General features: G+C 45.0%; 1 protein-coding gene across 2 annotated transcripts in view; it reads left to right on the forward strand.

Annotated features, from left to right (window-relative positions):
- Nucleotides 1–18,127, forward strand: part of LOC140408708 (AF4/FMR2 family member 4-like) — a 249,897-nt gene extending 231,770 nt beyond the window's left edge. For both annotated transcript variants that reach the window (XM_072496296.1, XM_072496295.1), the window contains exons 16-21: nucleotides 2,052–2,188; nucleotides 2,365–2,436; nucleotides 12,801–12,894; nucleotides 13,770–13,813; nucleotides 14,574–14,785; nucleotides 17,166–18,127. In XM_072496296.1, coding sequence (XP_072352397.1) covers nucleotides 2,052–2,188; nucleotides 2,365–2,436; nucleotides 12,801–12,894; nucleotides 13,770–13,813; nucleotides 14,574–14,785; nucleotides 17,166–17,287 — 681 coding nt within the window. In that variant the 3' untranslated portion in view covers nucleotides 17,288–18,127. The remainder of the gene's footprint in view (nucleotides 1–2,051; nucleotides 2,189–2,364; nucleotides 2,437–12,800; nucleotides 12,895–13,769; nucleotides 13,814–14,573; nucleotides 14,786–17,165) is intronic.
- The last annotated feature ends 348 nt before the right edge of the window (nucleotides 18,128–18,475 follow it).

Genomic DNA, 18,475 nt, shown 5'->3' on the forward strand with positions numbered 1-18,475 from the left:
TTTAGCCCATGTCTCTACCCTCTCCCCGTAACCCCACCTAACCTTTTGAACACTTAAGGGGCAATTTAGCATTGCCAATCCACCTAACCTGCACACTTTGGACTGTGGGAGGAAATCCGAGTACCCGGACAAAACCCACGCAGACACTAGGAGAAAGTACATACTCCACACAGTCACCTGATGTGAGAATTGAACCCGGGTCCCTGGAGCTGTGAGGCAGCAGTGCTAACCACTGTGCCACCATGATGCAACAACACTCAGCCCTGTTCCTAAATAACAGGTCATCTTGGGCTGATGTCATTGGGAGTCCATTTCACCATGGGTGGATGCCTAATTTTAGGCAAGTACAGTCATGATTTAAGTTTTGGAAACAAACCAGTTGGGAGAATCATGACAAATCTGTAGCACAATGGATGGTGGGGATTCGGTTCAAAGATGTGTTAGAGTTGAAGATTATGAATTAAGCTTCAATGTTTTCACCCCTTACTGCTATTGCACTTGATGTGGATCACCAGCAACGTTGACGTTGTTGAGTATGGAAAAGTGTACATTTTTGAAAGAAACTTGAAAGGTGCTACATGTTAGTGATGTTTTATGTATCGTTTAATGAGTGCAGTGACATTTAAACAAAAAGTAGCCGCTCTAGTTGATCGAGAAGTGATTAAATTGTTGGTTTGAAGTTATAAACCCATAGCAAATAGACCAATGATTACCTTTTTCTAAAAAAAGAATATCTTTATTGCTGAGTATAGTTTAGCCAAACCAAGGATTAAAGACATTGGATAATTACTTGTGTATGATTGTTTTATAAGAGATTCTGTTTTATCCTTTTAGTACTTCATCTGCTTTATCCACGGTGGGCGTTTTTCTTCATCTTTGGCACTGCTGTGTTTAGAACCAAGTGTTGAATTAATTTGTGATTTTTTTTTACATTCTCTAGAGAAGAGATAAAACCTCTAGAAATTGAAGATTGTTATTTTGGTAGGAGGTTTGTTTTAAGGAGAGTGTTTTTCTTTTTGTCACATTTTATAAATGATTATACGCGTTGTTTATTTCAATCTTTTATGTTGTTTATGTTCTGTTGTTCATAGTTTGCACTACAAGATGAATGTAAGATAAAATTTGAGGCTTGCAGTAATTGTTTAAGCTAGAATTCTGTACTTTACTGAGGAATTTTTCCTTTTAATCTTTCGTGAGATATGGGTCTCGCTGGCAAGTTCAACATTTATTGCCTATCCTTAATTGCCCTCTTGAAGGTGATGATGGTCTACCTTCTTGAACTCTGCAGTTCATGTAGTGTCGGTACACCCACTGATTCTTTTCTACTTCTTTAAAGCTATTTTGTACTACTGAGTGGCTTTCAGTGGATTATTTCAGAAGGCAGCTTAGAGTCAACCTCATTGTTGTGAGTCCGGAATCGCATGTAGGCCGGATTGGGCGAGGACGACAGATTTCATTCCTTAAAGAGCATTAGTGAACCAGATGGGTTTTTATGACAATCCGACCACCATTGCTGAGGCTCGCTCTTAATTTTAGATTCATTGATGAATTGAATTTAAATTTCACCAGCAGCCTTGGTGGGATTTGAACTCTTGTCCCGAGAGCATTAACTTGGGCCTCTGGACTACTAGTCAGTAACATTTCCTCCCTCTTTTAGTTTTCCTCCCACCCCTCTTCTGAAGGAATTTGCATGCTGCAATAAAGTACATGGCTGTTGCGTATCCTTCAGGAACTTACCTCAGTGGCCATTCTTTTTGTGCCTGTTTTGATGGTGAATGTTGCCAAGCTATTCGGTCATGGGCAAAAGCAGCAGAGCTGAGCCTTGTGCAATCGTGCCCTCAATCCAGCGACCCTGAAAATCCTTATACTCTAGTCCAGGGGTCCGGAGGTACAGCAAAGTACTCAAACCTCTACCCCAGCTGAGAGAATTTTCATTGCTCACGCCAGAGATTCATCTGAAATTTTTTTTATTTAAATATAAATCTCATGGTAAATAAATCAAAGGAATGACCATCTTTTTAATACTAAGCCTATTTTTTTCTACAATTTAGATAGACAAGATTGGGAAAGCTTTCAATTACTTGGATGCTGCAATGTCGTTTGTTGAAAGTGGAATAGCCATGGAAAGTGAGGCACAACCACCAAAGTCGTCTTATACCATGTTTTCTGAAACTGTGGATTTAATCAAGTAAGTGTCCTTATACCTTGATCTAGTCAACAAACTAATCCCTTTCTTCAGCACATTGATGATCCTAATGTGCTTATAAAGTAACAATGTTCTATTGACAATTTCCATTTTCAGCTAGCATTCTGTAAAAACACTTAAATATTTAAGTGTAATCCTCATTTTCTAACTTCTTTCAGGTACATTATGAAACTAAAAAACTTCACTGACTCATCAGCAACTAATATCGAAAAAATATTTGTAGTATTATGGTAGGTAACAATTTGCATTAATGTTAATTTTTAATGTAAGAAAATATCTTGATACACGTCACAAAAATACCCAAACCAAGGATATATTTAGTAATGAAATGGTAGGACTAAAGTGATAGTTTGTGCTAAGGTTCTTGATAAAGTCTACATCAGTGTGGAAATAAGACAGCTGGAGGTGACAGCAGGAAAGTTACTAAAGGAGTCAGAAAGGCAGATGCTTATGACAGATATAGGTTTCGGAGGCAGGGAGGGGCAAAGTCACGAAAGGGGCAGCAGAGGAAAACAAGGATCAGTGTTTTCTGGGAAATAAGAGAGAACTGAGGCGATGGGGAGAGTAGATGGACCTGCAGAATTTTAGACAAGTTGCGACTTGTGAAAAGTGAAGCATAAGAGATCAACAAGGAAAGTAAGGAATCAAGTCTGGAAGTTACGGAGTGAATATGTCCTCAGCAACTGGGATATGATATCGAGGCCCTCAGCCATGGCCGTCACCGACTGAACCGTGATTTGGACACCAGAACTAAGAGACGCTGACCTTGTGCTGCAGGCTTTCCACTGCGGTTGCTATCCTAACAGTGTTGGCCTCAGTGCCACGCAATGCTGGCATCAGCTCCCGCGCCTGTAGCCTTTGGGACTCCTCCAATTGGCTATGCAATGCAGCTGCCGGAGTGTCGTTGACATCACTTTCTGAATCTCACAGCCGTATCTTAGCATTTGCATAACCTCTGGGATAACCTTGTCCGGAGGCTCGGCATCTGACTGGAACCCAGCTAAGTCCTGGGATCCAGCAGACCTCCGACTGCTGACTTCTTTGGATGTTCCTACCCCCACCTGATGTTTATCAACTGTGTGGTGCTCACTAGATTGTGTCCCAGAAGCCTGACTATTACTGTTGCTCACTGAGGTGTGTATCTCTGTGCTGGTGCAAGGTGTCAGTGAAAGCGGTGATACCTCGATGGTGGTCTTCTTCGAGTTCTCCTCTGAGGTGGTCTCTTGGGTGGCGGGTGGGGGAATGGCTCCGGATGGCCCGGCCCCATCAGATGGAGATCGCGCGAGTGAACGGATGAATGAACATATGGTCAGTGAGTGGAAATGATAATTTTGCCTGACATGAACAACTCAGTTGAGATAGGTCATCTGGTGAAAGGACAGTGCATCCTCACCTCTGCAGCGCAGGCCAACCTCACTGTTGATGACGGCTCTCTCCTTGGACAACTCCTGCGATCTCCAGGGTCCATTCCTCATAGGTTGTGAGGACTCTGATAACTGCTACTGCGCCGCCCATCTTGGCCCTTTCACTCCTATTCTGGGCCAATTTATCCGTCGGGGCAAAGAGAGGGCATTGTGAGTCGCAAACTTGATGGATCGGGGGGGGGCCTATGACAGGTGGCATGTGTGGGCTCCACAAATGGACATGTAGGGGTTCTGTGGGTGCTAAAGAACAAGCAGGAATACCAGATGTGAGGAGGGTGCGAAGTGTCAGCCAGTGATTTGTGGGGGTGGGGGGTTGTGAGTTGGGAATCTGAGGAGTGGCAGGCGGAACTGATTCCACAAGCGAGGTAGTAACTTACCCTTGCAGCTCGGTGGAGGTCGTTGGCAATCTTCCTATTTGAACAGTGGTCCTCCTGGTCATGCTGCCACACTGACTCCCACTGCCACTACCTCCCAGGCGGCATTTGTGGCTCTGCTGATGGCCCCCCCCCCCCCCCCCCCCCCCCCCCCCCCCCAGTGGAACAGGATGTCCCGTCTCGCATCCAGAAGCCTGGCCAGATGGGCATCCCCAAAGCGAGGAATAGGTCTGCGTGCTGCCATGTTTGTCTGTTGACTGGGAGTGAGTGGTGAGGGAATGTTTAAAAGCAACTCCTCTTGTTAGCAGCAAGACGCTGCGACTGGGTCCTGCGAATCAGATGGCGAGACAGCCAGTAATCGTGAGAAACTTTTGGGGGCTCATTATAATGAAAATAAATAATAATAATAAAATAAATTAGATATGGGCCGCGATCTCCCCGGCGTGGCCTTCGGGGAACACCCCATCAGTCATGCCAAAATGACACTTGGATATTTTTCCGTTAAATCACACCCATTGTGTTTGCAAATCAGATTTTTGAGGATGTAACTAGTAAACTGGACTAGTGGAAAACAGTGCATGTAGTGTTTTTGGATGTTCTAAAAGCATTTGCCAAGGTGCCATACTTGGGGCTATTACACAAAATTGTGGTCCATGGGATTGGGCATACTTTATTTACATGAAATGAGGATTGGCTAAGAGACAGAAAATGAGGCAGCACTGGCGCAGTGGTTAGCACTGCTGCCTCACTGCACCGAGGTCCCAGGTTCGATCCCAGCTCTGGGTCCCTGACCGTGTGGAGTTTGCACATTAAGACCATAAGACATAGGAGCAGAATTAGGCCACTCGGCCCAGCGAGTCTGCTCTGCCATTCAATCATGGCTGATATTTTCTCATCCCCATTCTCCTGCCTTCTCCCCATAACCCCGATCCCCTTATTAATCAAGAACCTATCTATCTCTGTCTTAAAGACACTCAATGATATGGCCTCCACAGCTTCTGCGGCAAAGAGTTCCACAGATTCACCACCCTCTGGCTGAAGAAATTCCTCCTCATCTCAGTTTTAAAGGACCGTCTCTTTAGTCTGAGATGGTGTCCTCTGGCTCTAGTTTTTCCTACAAATGGAAACATCCCCTCCACGTCCACTCTATCCAGGCCTCACAGTATCCTGTAAGTTTCAATAAGATCCACCCTCATCCTTCTAAACTCCAATGAGTACAGACCCAGAGTCCTCAGCCGTTCCTCATATGACAAGTTTTCCCTGTGTTTGCATGTCTTTCGCCCCCACAACCTAACGATGTGCAGGTAGGTGGATTGGCCATGCTATATTGCCCCTTAATTGGAAAAAATAAATTGGGTACACTAAATTTTTTAAAAAAGAGATCGGAAGTGGGGCATTTTTGGGTTGGCAGGCTGTAACTAGATTGCAAGGATCTGTACTTGGTCACCCAGCTATTTACAATTTACACTCAGGCCTCTCATTTAAGTCATCAGTATTTAAATTATCAGTATAACGTTTGAAAGTTTACTGAGGATACAAAGTTAGGTGGGGAAGCAATTGGTGAGGAGGACACAGGCTGCAGAAGGATAGAGATGGGTTGGGTAAGTGGACAAGCACACAGCAGATGAAATACAATGCAGCAAAATATGGAGCTATCCACTTCTGGAGAAAGAATAAAAAAGCAGATTTTTTTTTGCATGTTCAGAGACTGAGAAGTGTTTGCATTCCAAGAGACTTTAGGTGGATCGCAGATAGTTACATGCAGGTGCAGCAAGTAATTAGGAAGTCAAATAGTATGTTAGCTTTGTTAAAACAGATTGAAGTATCAGAGTAAAGAAGTCTTAGTACTGTACAGGGTATTGGTGAAGTCATACCTGGGGCTGATTTCTCCAGTTTGATGAAGTGCCATGCTGAAAATGAGAATGTGGAGTGTTTCCCACTGGAAAATACGGAAGATCTTCTGCTCCGACCTTATTAGTTATGCATCCAGGTGTTTTGCACAGTGGTGGGGCAGGCCTGGATGGAGTGTAGTCTGCCATGATGTCTGGGTGCCACATTGAAAATGCTCCCAACATCACTGATCCACCATTAAAGAAAGAAGGTGGACCACCTGAAAATGAAGATGGATCTCCAGAAACTTTGAGGCTGGATGACACTGAATCTGGACGATCTACCTGCAGATACTCTCCCATAATGGGATGCAAATGAGGTTCACGCTGGCCTCTAGCGGGTTTTCTGACGTGCCATGGCAGGCATTAGTGGAAGATCCCGCTGTAAATTCATGCCAGCTGGAACTCCTGCTATATTCACTGACAGGTGGGGGGAGATTTGGGAGAATTCCGCCTCTGAAGTTGTGTGTGCTGTTCTGGCCTCCCTACAGTGATTCATTGGACTGATTTCTGGTGTAACGGGATTGTCCGTTGAGAGATTGAATAGACTCGGTCTAACTTCCCTGGAGTTTGAAAGAATGAGAGGTGATTAATTGAAACCGAGAAAATTCTTGCATTCAAGGCAGAATTCTGACCAGAATGACATCAAGGAACAAAGAACAAAGAAAAGTACAGCACAGGAACAGGCCCTTCGGCCCTCCAAGCCCGTGCCGACCATGCTGCCTGACTAAACTACAATCTTCTACACTTCCTGTGTCCGAATCCCTCTATTCCCATCCTATTCATGTATTTGTCAAGTTGCCCCTTAAATGTCACTATCGTCCTTGCTTCCACCACCACCTCCGGCAGCGAGTTCCAGCCACCCACTACCCACTGTGTAAAAAAAACTTGCTTCGTACATCTACTTTAAACCTTGCCCCTCGCACCTTAAACCTATGCCCCCTAGTAATTGAGCCCTCTACCCTGGAGAAAAGCCTCTGACTATCCACTCTGTCTATGCCCCTCATAATTTTGTAGACCTCTATCAGGTCGCCCTCAACCTCCTCATTCCAGTGAGAACAAACCGAGTTTATTCAACTGCGCCTCATAGCTAATGCCCTCCATACCAGGCAACATCCTGGTAAATCTCTTCTGCACCATCTCTAAAGCCTCCACATCCTTCTGGTAGTGTGGCGACCAGAATTGAACCCTATACTCCAAGTGTGGCCTAACTAATGTTCTATACAACTGCAACATGACTTGCCAATTCTTATACTCAATGCCCAGGCCATTGAAGGCAAGCATGCCCGTATGCCTTCTTGACTACCTTCTCCACCTGTGTTGCCCCTGTGGACCTGTACACCTAGATCTCTCTGACTTTCAATTCTCTTGAGGGTTCTACCATACACTGTATATTCCCTACCTGCATTAGACCTTCCAAAATGCATTACCTCACATTTGTCCGGATTAAACTCCATCTGCCATCTCTCCACCCAAGTCCCCAAACGATCTAAATCCTGCTGTATCCTCTGACAGTCCTCATCGCTATCCGCAATTCCACCAACCTTTGTGTCATCTGCAAACTCACTAATCAGACCAGTTACATTTTCCTCCAAATCATTTATATACACTATGAACAGCAAAGGTCCCAGCACTGATCCCTGCGGAACACCACTAATCACAGCCCTCCAATTAGAAAAGCACCCTTCCATTGCTACTCTCTGCCTTCTATGACCAAGCCAGTTCTGTATCCACCTTGCCAGCTCACCCCTGATCCCGTGTGACTTCACCTTTTGTACCAGTCTACCATGAGGGACCTTGTCAAAGGCCTTACTGAAGTCCATGTAGACAACATCCACTGCCCTACCTGCATCAATCATCTTTGTGACCTCTTCGAAAAACTCGATCAAGTTAGTGAGACACGACCTCCCCTTCACAAAACCATGCTGCCTCTCACTAATACGTCTATTTGCTTCCAAATGGGAGTAGATCCTGTCTCGAAGAATTCTCTCCAGTAATTTTCCTACCACTGACGTAAGGCTCACCGGCCTGTAGTTCCCTGGATTATCCTTGCTACCCTTCTTAAACAAAGGAACAACATAGACTATTCTCCAGTCCTCCGGGACATCATCTGAAGACAGTGAGGATTCAAAGATTTCTGTCAAGGCCTCAGCAATTTCCTCTCTAGCCTCCTTCAGTATTCTGGGGTAGATCCGATCAGGCCCTGGGGACTTATCTACCTTAACATTTTTCAAGACGCACAACACCACTTCATTTTGGATCTCAATGTGGCCCAGGCTATCTACACACCCTTCTCCAGACTCAACATCTACCAATTTCTTCTCTTTGGTGAATACTGATGCAAAGTATTCATTTACTACCTCGCCCATTTCTTCTGGCTCCACACATAGATTCCCTTGCCTATCCTTCAGTGGGCCAACCCTTTCCCTGGCTACCCTCTTGCTTTTTATGTACATGTAAAAAGTCTTGGGATTTTCCTTAACACTATTTGCCAATGACTTTTCGTGACCCTTTCTAACCCTCCTTACTCCTTGCTTATGTCCCTTCCTACTTTCCTTATATTCCACACAGGTTTCGTCTGTTCCCAGCCTTCTAGCCCTGACAAATGCCTCCTTTTTCTTTTTGACGAGGCCTACCTCTTGTTAGCCAAGGTTCCCGAAATTTGCAATATTTATCCTTCTTCCTCACAGGAACATGCCGGTCCTGAATTCCTTTCAACTGACACTTGAAAGCCTCCCACATGTCAGATTTTGTTTTACCCTCAAACATCCGCCCCCAATCTAGGTTCTTCAGTTCCCGCCTAATATTGTTATAATTAGCCTTCCCCCAATTTCGCACATTCACCCTAGGACCACTCTGATCATTGTCCACCAGCACCTGGCCGGGCTCATTCCCCAATACCAGGTCTAGCACAGCCCCTTCCCCAGTTGGACTGTCTACATATTGTTTTAAGAAGCCCTCCTTACAAACTCTGCCCCGTCTAAGCCCCTGGAACTAAGTGAGTCCCAGTCAATATTGGGGAAGTTGAAGTCTCCCATCACAACAACCCTGTTGTTTTTACTCTTTTCCGAAATCTGTCTACCTATCTGCTCCTCTATCTCCCGCTGGCTGTTGGGAGGCCTGTAGTAAACCCCCAACATTGAGACTGCACCCTTCTTATTCCTGATCTCTACCCATCTAGCCTCACTGCCCTCTGAGGGGTCCTCCCGTAGTACAGCTGTCTTATCCTCCCTAACCAGTAGCTGAACTCCGCCACCCCTTTTACAGCCCCCTCTATCCCGCTTGAAACATCTAAATCCTGGAACGTTTAGCTGCCAATCCTGTCCTTCCCTCAACCAGGTCTCTGTAATGGCAACAACATCATAGTTCCAAGTACTACTCCAAGCTCTAAGTTCATCTGCCTTACCCGTAATACTTCTTACATTAAAGCATATGCACTTCAGGCCACCAGACGCGCTGTGTTCAGGAACTTCTCCCTGTCTGCTCTGCCTCAGAGCCATACTGGCCCTATTCCTTCGTTCTCCCTCAATGCTTTCACCTTCTGACCTATTGCTACGGTGCCCACCCCCCTGCCACACTAGCTTAAACCCTCCCATGTGACACTAGCAAACCTCGCGGCCAGGATATTTATGCCTCTCCAGTTTAGATGCAACCCGTCCTTCTTATACAAGTCACACCTGCCCCGGAAGAGCTCCCAGTGGATCAGATAACGGAAACCCTCCCTCCTACACCAGCTGTTTAGCCACGTGTTTAGCTGCTCTATCTTCCTATTTCTAGCCTCACTGGCACGTGGCACAGGGAGTAATCCCAAGATTACAACCCTAGAGGTGCTGTCTTTTAACTTTCTGCCTAGCTCCCTGAATTCCTGCTGCAGGACCTCATGCCCCTTCCTGCCCATGTCGTTAGTACCAATATGTACAATGACCTCTGCCTGTTTGCCTCTGCCTGTTTGCCCTCCCCCTTCAAGATGCCCGCTACCCGTTCGGAGACATCCTGGACCCTGGCACCAGGGAGGCAACATATCATCCTGGAGTCTCTTCCACGTCCACAGAAGATCTGTGCCCCGACTATAGAGTCCTCTGTGACTATTGCTCTTCTGCGCTTTGACCGTCCCTTCTGAACATCAGAGCCAGCCGTGGTGCCACTGCTCTGGCTGCTGCTGTTTTCCCCTGATAGGCTATCCCTTCCGACAGTATCCAAAGGGGTATACCTATTTGAGAGGAGGACAACCACTGGGGATTCCTGCACTGACTGCCTGCCCTTTCTGATGGTCACCCATTTCTCTGCCTGCACCTTGGGTGTGACCACATTTATATAACTGCTATCTACAACGCTTTCCGCCACCTGCATGCTCCTAAGTGCATCCAACTGCTGCTCCAACCGAATCATGCGGTCTGTGAGGAGCTCCATTTGGATGTACTTTCTGCAGATGAAGACATATGGGACGCTGGAAGCCTCCCGGACCTGCCACATCTCACAGTCAGAGCACTGCACCCCTCTAATTGACATTGCATCAATTAATTAGTAAATTAAATTTAAAAGTTTTTTTTTTTAAAGTTACTGTTAACTATATGTTTCCTAGCACTAGATTTCTACTATAAATGTGAAAGCTAAATACTGTACTCTCCGATCTGTGGCTTAGATTCCCTCTAAATTATAATTAATAAGTAATTATGTTTAATTAGTTTAACAATGCTTACATTTTTAAATTTAGTGTAGATTCCCAACCTGCCAATCAGGTCACAGCTTTACTGTGATGTCACTTCAGTGTCTTCCCCCCCCCCCCCCCCCCCCCCCCCCCCCACACACACACACAATTTGAAACGGTAATAAAAGTAAAAATGAATAAAAATCACTTACTTACCTTCCGAGGGTCTCAGATGCTCTCTGGTTCTCTCCCTGCAGATTAAAAGTTACAGGCCAGAAGAAAGAGAGAGAACAAAACAGTAGTGAAAAAGCACCTTCTCCCACTCTGCACCGAATTACCTCACTGCACCAAATTACCAAGTTCCAAATCCCACTCTGGATGTGTCTCACTCCGGCTGTGTCTCCTTGACTTGCGCAAAGCTAGGAGCCCTGGGAAAATTGAAGTGAGTGGGAATTGGGGGAAACTCTCCGCTGGTTGGAGTCATACCTAATACAAAGGAAGATGGTTGTGCTGGTTGGAGGTCAATCATCTCAGTCCTAGGACATTGCTGCAGGAGTTCATCAAGATAGTGTCCTAAGCCCAATCATCTTCAACTACGTCATCAATGACCTTCCATCATACAATTAGAAGTGGGGATATTTGCTGATGATGGCACAATGGTCACATTTCATGATGACTCAAATTACTGCAGCCACCTATACCCCATGCAGCAAGACCTGAACAATATTCAGGCTTCAGCTAATAAGCAACAAGTAAACTCGAGCCAAACGATGGTGATCGTCGATAAGCGAGAAATGAATCATCTTCCCTTGAATGGCATTGCTGAATCCCCCACCATCAATATCCTGGGAGTTACTATTGACCAGAAACTGCATTTTGAGGCGAGTAACTCCACAAAGCTTGTCCACTGGGTACAATTCAGGAGTGTGATGGAATATGCTCCTCTTGCCTAGATGAATGTAACTACAACAACATACCGGAACAGTAATGGGAAATCTAGGCTATTGAGCGGACCGCATGAGTGGCCCTCCTTCACCACAGTGGGCTGCAACGTTGAAGCATGTTCACTATGACCCTTGAATAAGATTGAATATATTTAATACACGCCAAATGTTTTGTACGTTATAGAAAATGTTTAATCATTCAGGTATTAATAGAATTATCATCAACTTCAAGTGGTAAAAGCAAAATCATTATTTACTGCTTGATAGGGCACAGAGGGAGTGCACAGCTCTGTCAATAGTGTGAACTATCAGCACACACACACATCACTTTACTTGCCCTTGTGTATCACTCCAGTCATACCAGTAAGAAAAAACTACGCCGATGGAAAACAGCAGAATGTGGCACCTCTGTGTCTGGGCAACAGTCAACAAAACGTCTTGTAGGCCGCACTCAGAATCCTGATGGGCGCATGTGCTCATCACTGCTCAAGAAGGTCGACACCATCCAGGACAAAGCAACCTGCTTAATCGGCACCCATCCACTTCCTCAAGCATTCACTCTCTCCACCACTGGTGCATACTGCCAACAGTGGATGTGCTGCTGCATTTTGCCCAGGCTCATTTAACAGCACCTCTACAAACCCGCAACCTCTACAAGCTAGAAGGGCTAAGGTAGCAGACACGTGGGAACACCACCACCTACAAGTTCACCTCTGGGTCACGCATAATGTTGACTTGAAACTAGAATGCCATTCTTTCACTGTTGTTGGGTCAAAAGCCTGGAACTTCCATCCTTCCAGTAATGTGAGTGTACTTACATGGAATGCAGCTCACCACCACCACCTCAGGGGAAGCTAGGGATGGACCAACAATCCCTTGCAACGCTCATATCCCATGAATGAATTAAAAAACAGGGAATAATGCCGGAAAGTGGTTTGAGGTTGAAGATCAGCTCTGAACATGTTGAATGGCAGAATGAACTTAGAGCCAACTGACCTATTCCAGTGACTATTATGTTCATATGTAGTGACCAACTATCTTAAATGCCACAAACATCAGTGAGAGATACTGCACTGCGAACATAGAATGGGTATTATTTATCTTGATCTATCATGCAATTGTGTGTAGTTATTATTTTTCATCTAATTGTTAAAATTTCTTTAAAATTAAAATTGTTTTTGAAGCTGATTGATTTTAAAAGTTGAAATGCAATTGTTGTAATGTAGTCCAGTTTTATTTCCGTTTGTAGCAACTGGTGTGTTGAGAACTGCTTTTGTTGTAATTTTGTTTTCTTTTAAAATTTTGTTATTAATAGTATTCGCTGCCAGTCTCTACTCTTCATGGCAATGTTCCGATTTAAGAAGGATACTGCTTTGAAATACTCGCGGACATTAAACGAACATTTCAAGGTAAGCGCAGAGTGTGAATATGTGAGTGGATTTGTTAGCCAACTACATTGCTCTTGTCATGCTCATGTTCGTTTACAGATACATTAGTTAAGAACTTACTGCATTACAACTGTTGACAAAAGTTTAGTCACCTGCACTAATTGGTATGAACGCATAGAGATGAGAAAGATAACATACGCTGCATTAGCCAATCTTGCCCAAAGCAGCAATTGGGGAAAGAGAGAGGTGACTGATAATTTGTGCTCCCATGGGTGGCACAGTAGGGTGGCAGGGTGGAACAGTGGTTAGCACTGCTGCCTCGCAGCTCCTGGGTCCCGGGTTCAATTCCCGCCCCAGGTAACTGTCTGTGTGGAGTTTGCACTTTATCTACATGTCTGTGTGGGTTTCCTCTGGGTGCTCTGGTTTCCTCCCACAGTCCAAAGATGTGCAGGTGAGGTGGATTGGCCATGCTAAATTGCCCCTCATACTGGATTATGGGAATAGGGTGGAGCCATGGGCTTAAGTGGGGTACTCTTTCTAAAGGCTGGTGCACACCCGATGGGCTGAATGGCTGCCTCCTGCACTGTAAATTCCATGCTTCTACAAGTATTATCTGCTGTCAACTTCACAAAAGTGCACATTCATCTTTCCAATGGATGCAGGATCAAACTTGGCTCTAATAACCCCCCACGGTCCTTTGTCCCTGACATCTGAGCTGATGCAAAAAGGATGGCTGTTGGGACAGTGCCGGAATTTAGTAGTCCCATGAAAAATTGTACCCTGACACTAGTCAATATATTCTGAAGAAGAAGAAAGTAAAGTGAGAGAAAAAAATTGTTATTTTGCTGATCCCAAAACTTTTTACAGCATATTTGAGTGTTTGTCTTGTGTTCTAGAGTTCTTCCAGGACAGCTCAAGCTCCATCTCCTTGTGTTGCCAGGTAATTAGTGCATGCAGCTGTAATGTTCATCTCCTTAAATCAATAATTTAAATATTGGTTGGTAATTAGCCGTAGGAATCTCCCTCCAAGAGACAATCGTTTTATAGCTTGAGGGGCACCACATCGCAAGTGTGGGCCATGGGAAGGAGGCAGGTCCCCATGAACCTCTACAAATGGTATGGGAATTGAAACCATGCCATTGGCATCATTCTTCATCACGCTCTAGCTAACTGAGCAAACAAACCCTTTCCACATTGCAGTAACAAAAGTATTAAATATTATTGCATGATATCCTGGTTTATTCCCTGTCAATTAACAGTGGCTTAATGCAGCTATATCTATCCATTTAAATCAACAATGTTAATCCTTCAGTTTGGCTTTAACTACTTATCAACGATGTAAAATGTTCAAGCTGCCATTGCCCATTATCCATCAGTGCGATACATGATTAGATCATCTCTGACAACTCTACTGCTCCCTGCAGTTAATAACCTGCCAACACTCACTACTGAGATCTCCATGACAACTAAGCTTCATGGGTAGGTTGTTTTGAATCCATTATTTCTTTACGTAATAGAGTTGATCTGTTATGAATTTGTAACTAGCCCTCTAGTTTCACATTTTAAGAACTCAGTTGAAGTGTTTATTTTGGGGGTAAGGGGAGCGCAGAATAAAGCAAGCACCTTAATGGACAAAGAATGATATGTGTTTAAGTATTTTGCATTTATAATCAGCCTTAACTTCTTGTCTCTTTGTTCAGAGGTACCGGTACACCTTCTCCATTGTCTCAGACACCATCCCCTGCCAGCTCCGGAGGTTCCCAGCCAGGATCTAGCACCAGTAATGGTGGAAATGTTGCCATTCCCCACATGATTCATCAGTTGGCCTCCACCTATGTCAGCATCACCTCCATTTTCCTTCATGGCCATGACCTGTGGGAACAAGCAGATGCACTAGCAAAAAAAAACAGGGGTAAGAAAAATTAAGCTAGTGAGGAGAAGAATGAGTTTCCTTTTAATCCTCAAATAAACTTTACGATGCTGTCTTCACTATCTGCCATTTGTCTTGTGAAAAGGCCATTGGTAAAGTGAAAATTTAAATTGTCGACTAAGATTTTTAATTAGACGAAAGTGTGTTTGTACTAACTTTTAAAATGACTAATTACCATTGCAATGCAACAAATCACACCCCACATTAACGTGAGGGTATAACTTGCTTACCCAAAAGTAATGTTAAGTATCATGGCGCGAGAATCCATTCTTGATTGCAAGTAGTTTGAGTTCTTTGTAGTTCTACATGTTAAAATCTGGCCTGATTGCTGTGGGATAATGGTAGTTTCTACAAAAAATTTAATTTTTGAGATAAAATTATTGAAAAGGTGAATTGAAAGGATAACGTATAATGTTCAAATCTGTTTTCATTTATTTACTTAAAGATTCTTTCTTTTTCACAGTCTCTAACAGTTAAGTTTCCATTTTATTTTGTGGGGTTTATTTGAATTGAATTCCATTAATGTGATTTTTGAATTTATCCTCTAATCGCAAATCCTGGGAACAAATAACCGCACTTGATGGAGAAGAGCTTTCGCTACCTGGGAATACAGGTGGCTCGGAAGTGGGATTCGTTGCATAAGCTTAATTTGACCCGGCTGGTGGAACAAATGGAAGGGGATTTTAAAAGATGGGACATGCTCCCGGTGTCACTGGCGGGGAGGGTACTTCAGTGCTGCCCCATCTTCATCACTAAGGCCTTTTTCAAGCGGGTGAATAAGATCATCTCGGGATTTGTGTGGGCGAATACGACCCCGCGAGTAAAGAGACTGTTGCTGGAACGTAGTCGGGGGGAGGGTGGGCTGGCGTTGCCGAACCTTTGCAACTACTACTGGGCGGCCAATATATCTATGATTAGGAAGTGGGTACTGGGGGAGGGGTCGGCATGGGAGCAGTTGGAGGCGGCGTCATGTAAAGGCATCCGTTTGGGAGCACTGGTAACGGCACCTCTGCCGTTCTCGCTGGCCCGATACTCCACAAGCCCGGTGGTGGTGGCGGCACTGAAGATCTGGGGACAGTGGGGGAGACACAAGAGGGTGGAAGGCGCGTCGGTCTGGACCCCAGTATGTAATAACCACAGGTTTCTACCGGGTAGGATGGATGGCGGGTTCCAGAGCTGGCAGAGGGCAGGTATTGAAAGGATGAGTGGCCTGTTTATCGATGGGACCTTTCCCAGCTTGCAGGCGCTGGAGGACAAATTTAAACTGCCGCCAGGGAATGTCTTTAGATATTTGCAAGTGCGGGCCTTCCTGACGAAATAGCTGGTGGCCTTCCTGCTCCTGCCGCCACGGGGGATACAGGATAGAGTAGTTTCCAGTACCTGGGTGGGGATGGGGAAGGTGTCTGATATCTACCAGGAGCTGTTAGAGGCGGAGGAAACCCTGGTGGGAGGAGGAGCTAGGAGGAGAGTTAGAGCTGGGTCTGTGGGCGGAAGCCCTAGGTAGGGTCAATTCCTCCATCATGTGCTCGGCTCAGTCTAATCCAGTTTAAGGTGGTCCCCCGGGCACACATGACGGCGAGATGAGCAAGTTTTTTGGTGTAGAAGACAGATGTGCAAGGTGTGCGGGAAGCCCAGCAAACCATGTCCATATGTTTTGGGCATACCCGAAGCTTGGAGGGTTCTAGCAGCGGTTTGCCAAGGCAATGTCCAAGGTTCTAGGTACGCAGGTGGTGCAGAGTCCAGGGGTTGCGATCTTTGGGGTGTCAGAAGACCCGGGAGTTCAGGGAGTGAAAGAGGCCGACGCTCTGGCCTTTGCCTCCCTGGTAGCCCAGAGACAGATCCTTTTAATGTGGAGGGTCTTGAAACTCCCGAGTGTAGAAACTTGGGTCAATGACATGGCTGGGTTTCTCAGCCTCGAGAAAATAAAGTTTACCTTAAGAGGATCAATGCTATGGTTCTCCCGGAGGTGGCAGTCGTTCGTCGACTTTCTTGGAGAAGTTTAAAATGTCGGCAGTAGCAGCATTCCGAGAGGGGAGGGGGGTGTAAGTGTTATTTTATGTGGTGTGTGTAGATGGAGCCGATTGGGGAAATGTCTATTTTTCACCATGTTAATGTTCAATGTTTACTGTTCTTTTTTTTTTTTGTTATTGGTATAAAATTTTACAAATACTTCAATAAAAATATTTTTTTTAAATAAAAAAAATAACCGCACTTGAATAAAACTGCTTCAGATAAGGGGGTGGGGGGGGGGGGGGGGGGGTGGGGGGGGGCAATTGAATCGCATTGCGTCCCATTCTAGTCCAGTCAGCAGGCTTAATAGGAAACTTCTATAACTTAGATTTTTTTTTTGTCTGTCTCTTAGAATTCTTCACGGAGCTGGATACAGCAGTTGGCCTTTTATCCTTGACCAGCAGCATGACTGAACTTGTACACTACACCAGACAAGGTTTACACTGGTTGCGACTGGACACTAAATTGCTATAACAAGATGCTGAAAATCATTTTGACATCAGCCTGTTTGTCCTTCAGCACCATGGCTGTTCAGTGTTGTTTTTTTTTAAAGAAATGAGGAAAGGTGTCTCTGTGCATCAGAAACTTTAAAAATGTAGTTCGGCACTGAAACACCACAAAAATGAACCGGCTGTACCTTCCCTTCGTGAACAAAAGTGCAATTTTATTTTTCTCTTGACCCCCCCCCCCCTCTGGAATTCATAATGATGAATGCGCACGGTCTTTGATGTTCCTTTGTTGAAGTAACCTTGAAGGATAAAGGGATGGAAAAGATCCCTCTCGGCCTGTGTTGTGGTCAGGAAACAGAAGTAGCTGTTACCGTCGCTTAAATCTAGCAGTCGTGCACATATTGTGCATCTACGGCATAAATTTGGATAAACGTTTAGCAGCTAAAGAATATTGTATTCGGTCCCCGGAACTTTGTTGCAGTGATTTCCTGGACAGCCTATTAACCCAACACCCAAGAGAACAAGGTACATCCAGGAGGAGATGGATATGTAAATGTTTAAAATGTCCAATGTTAATGTTGTTCATACACCTGGAGCTGTGAAAAAGGACTTCAATTTTCTTTGCGTTTTTTCCCTACCAACCATCATCATCCCCCCCCCCCCCCCCCCCCCCCCCCCCCCCCCCCAACACCCAGCCACCACCAGCACTATCTATATTTACTGCCATTTCTTTCTTATTTATTAGAAACCACATCTTTCTTTTCCTACTGGATCCAAGTATTAGTGGCAAGCATGTTCAGCAGAGCAAATGGATGTTTCTTTTTTGGTGGAGGGGTGACGGGGTGGGGGGGATGCGCAGGGAGAACAGGAGGTTGTCAGAGGTGGGGGGGAAAATTGACAGCGGGCGAGGGGGCAGGAAGAACAGGAGGTTGGCCAGTGGGGGGAATGGGGAGGGAAGGCGGTAGAGGAGGTTGATGGGGAGAGGTTTGCCTGACCTTTGCATAGTTCAGATCAAAGCCACGTGTCGTCTTCTCAGAACAATCTTCTATTAACGTTCAGCGTGCCTTAGACATTCTACTTTGTATTTAAGTAGTTGTTTCTAGCCATAGATAAATTGCTGCTTGAAGGGTATGGAGTAAGGAAAATATGAATGGTCTGTTAATGTGAGGTCAAATCCATTTAACATAAGTACAATTTGGTTTTGTGTAGTTGT

Source organism: Scyliorhinus torazame, chromosome 3, assembly GCF_047496885.1.
Source record: "Scyliorhinus torazame isolate Kashiwa2021f chromosome 3, sScyTor2.1, whole genome shotgun sequence".
Taxonomy (NCBI): Eukaryota; Metazoa; Chordata; class Chondrichthyes; order Carcharhiniformes; family Scyliorhinidae; genus Scyliorhinus; species Scyliorhinus torazame.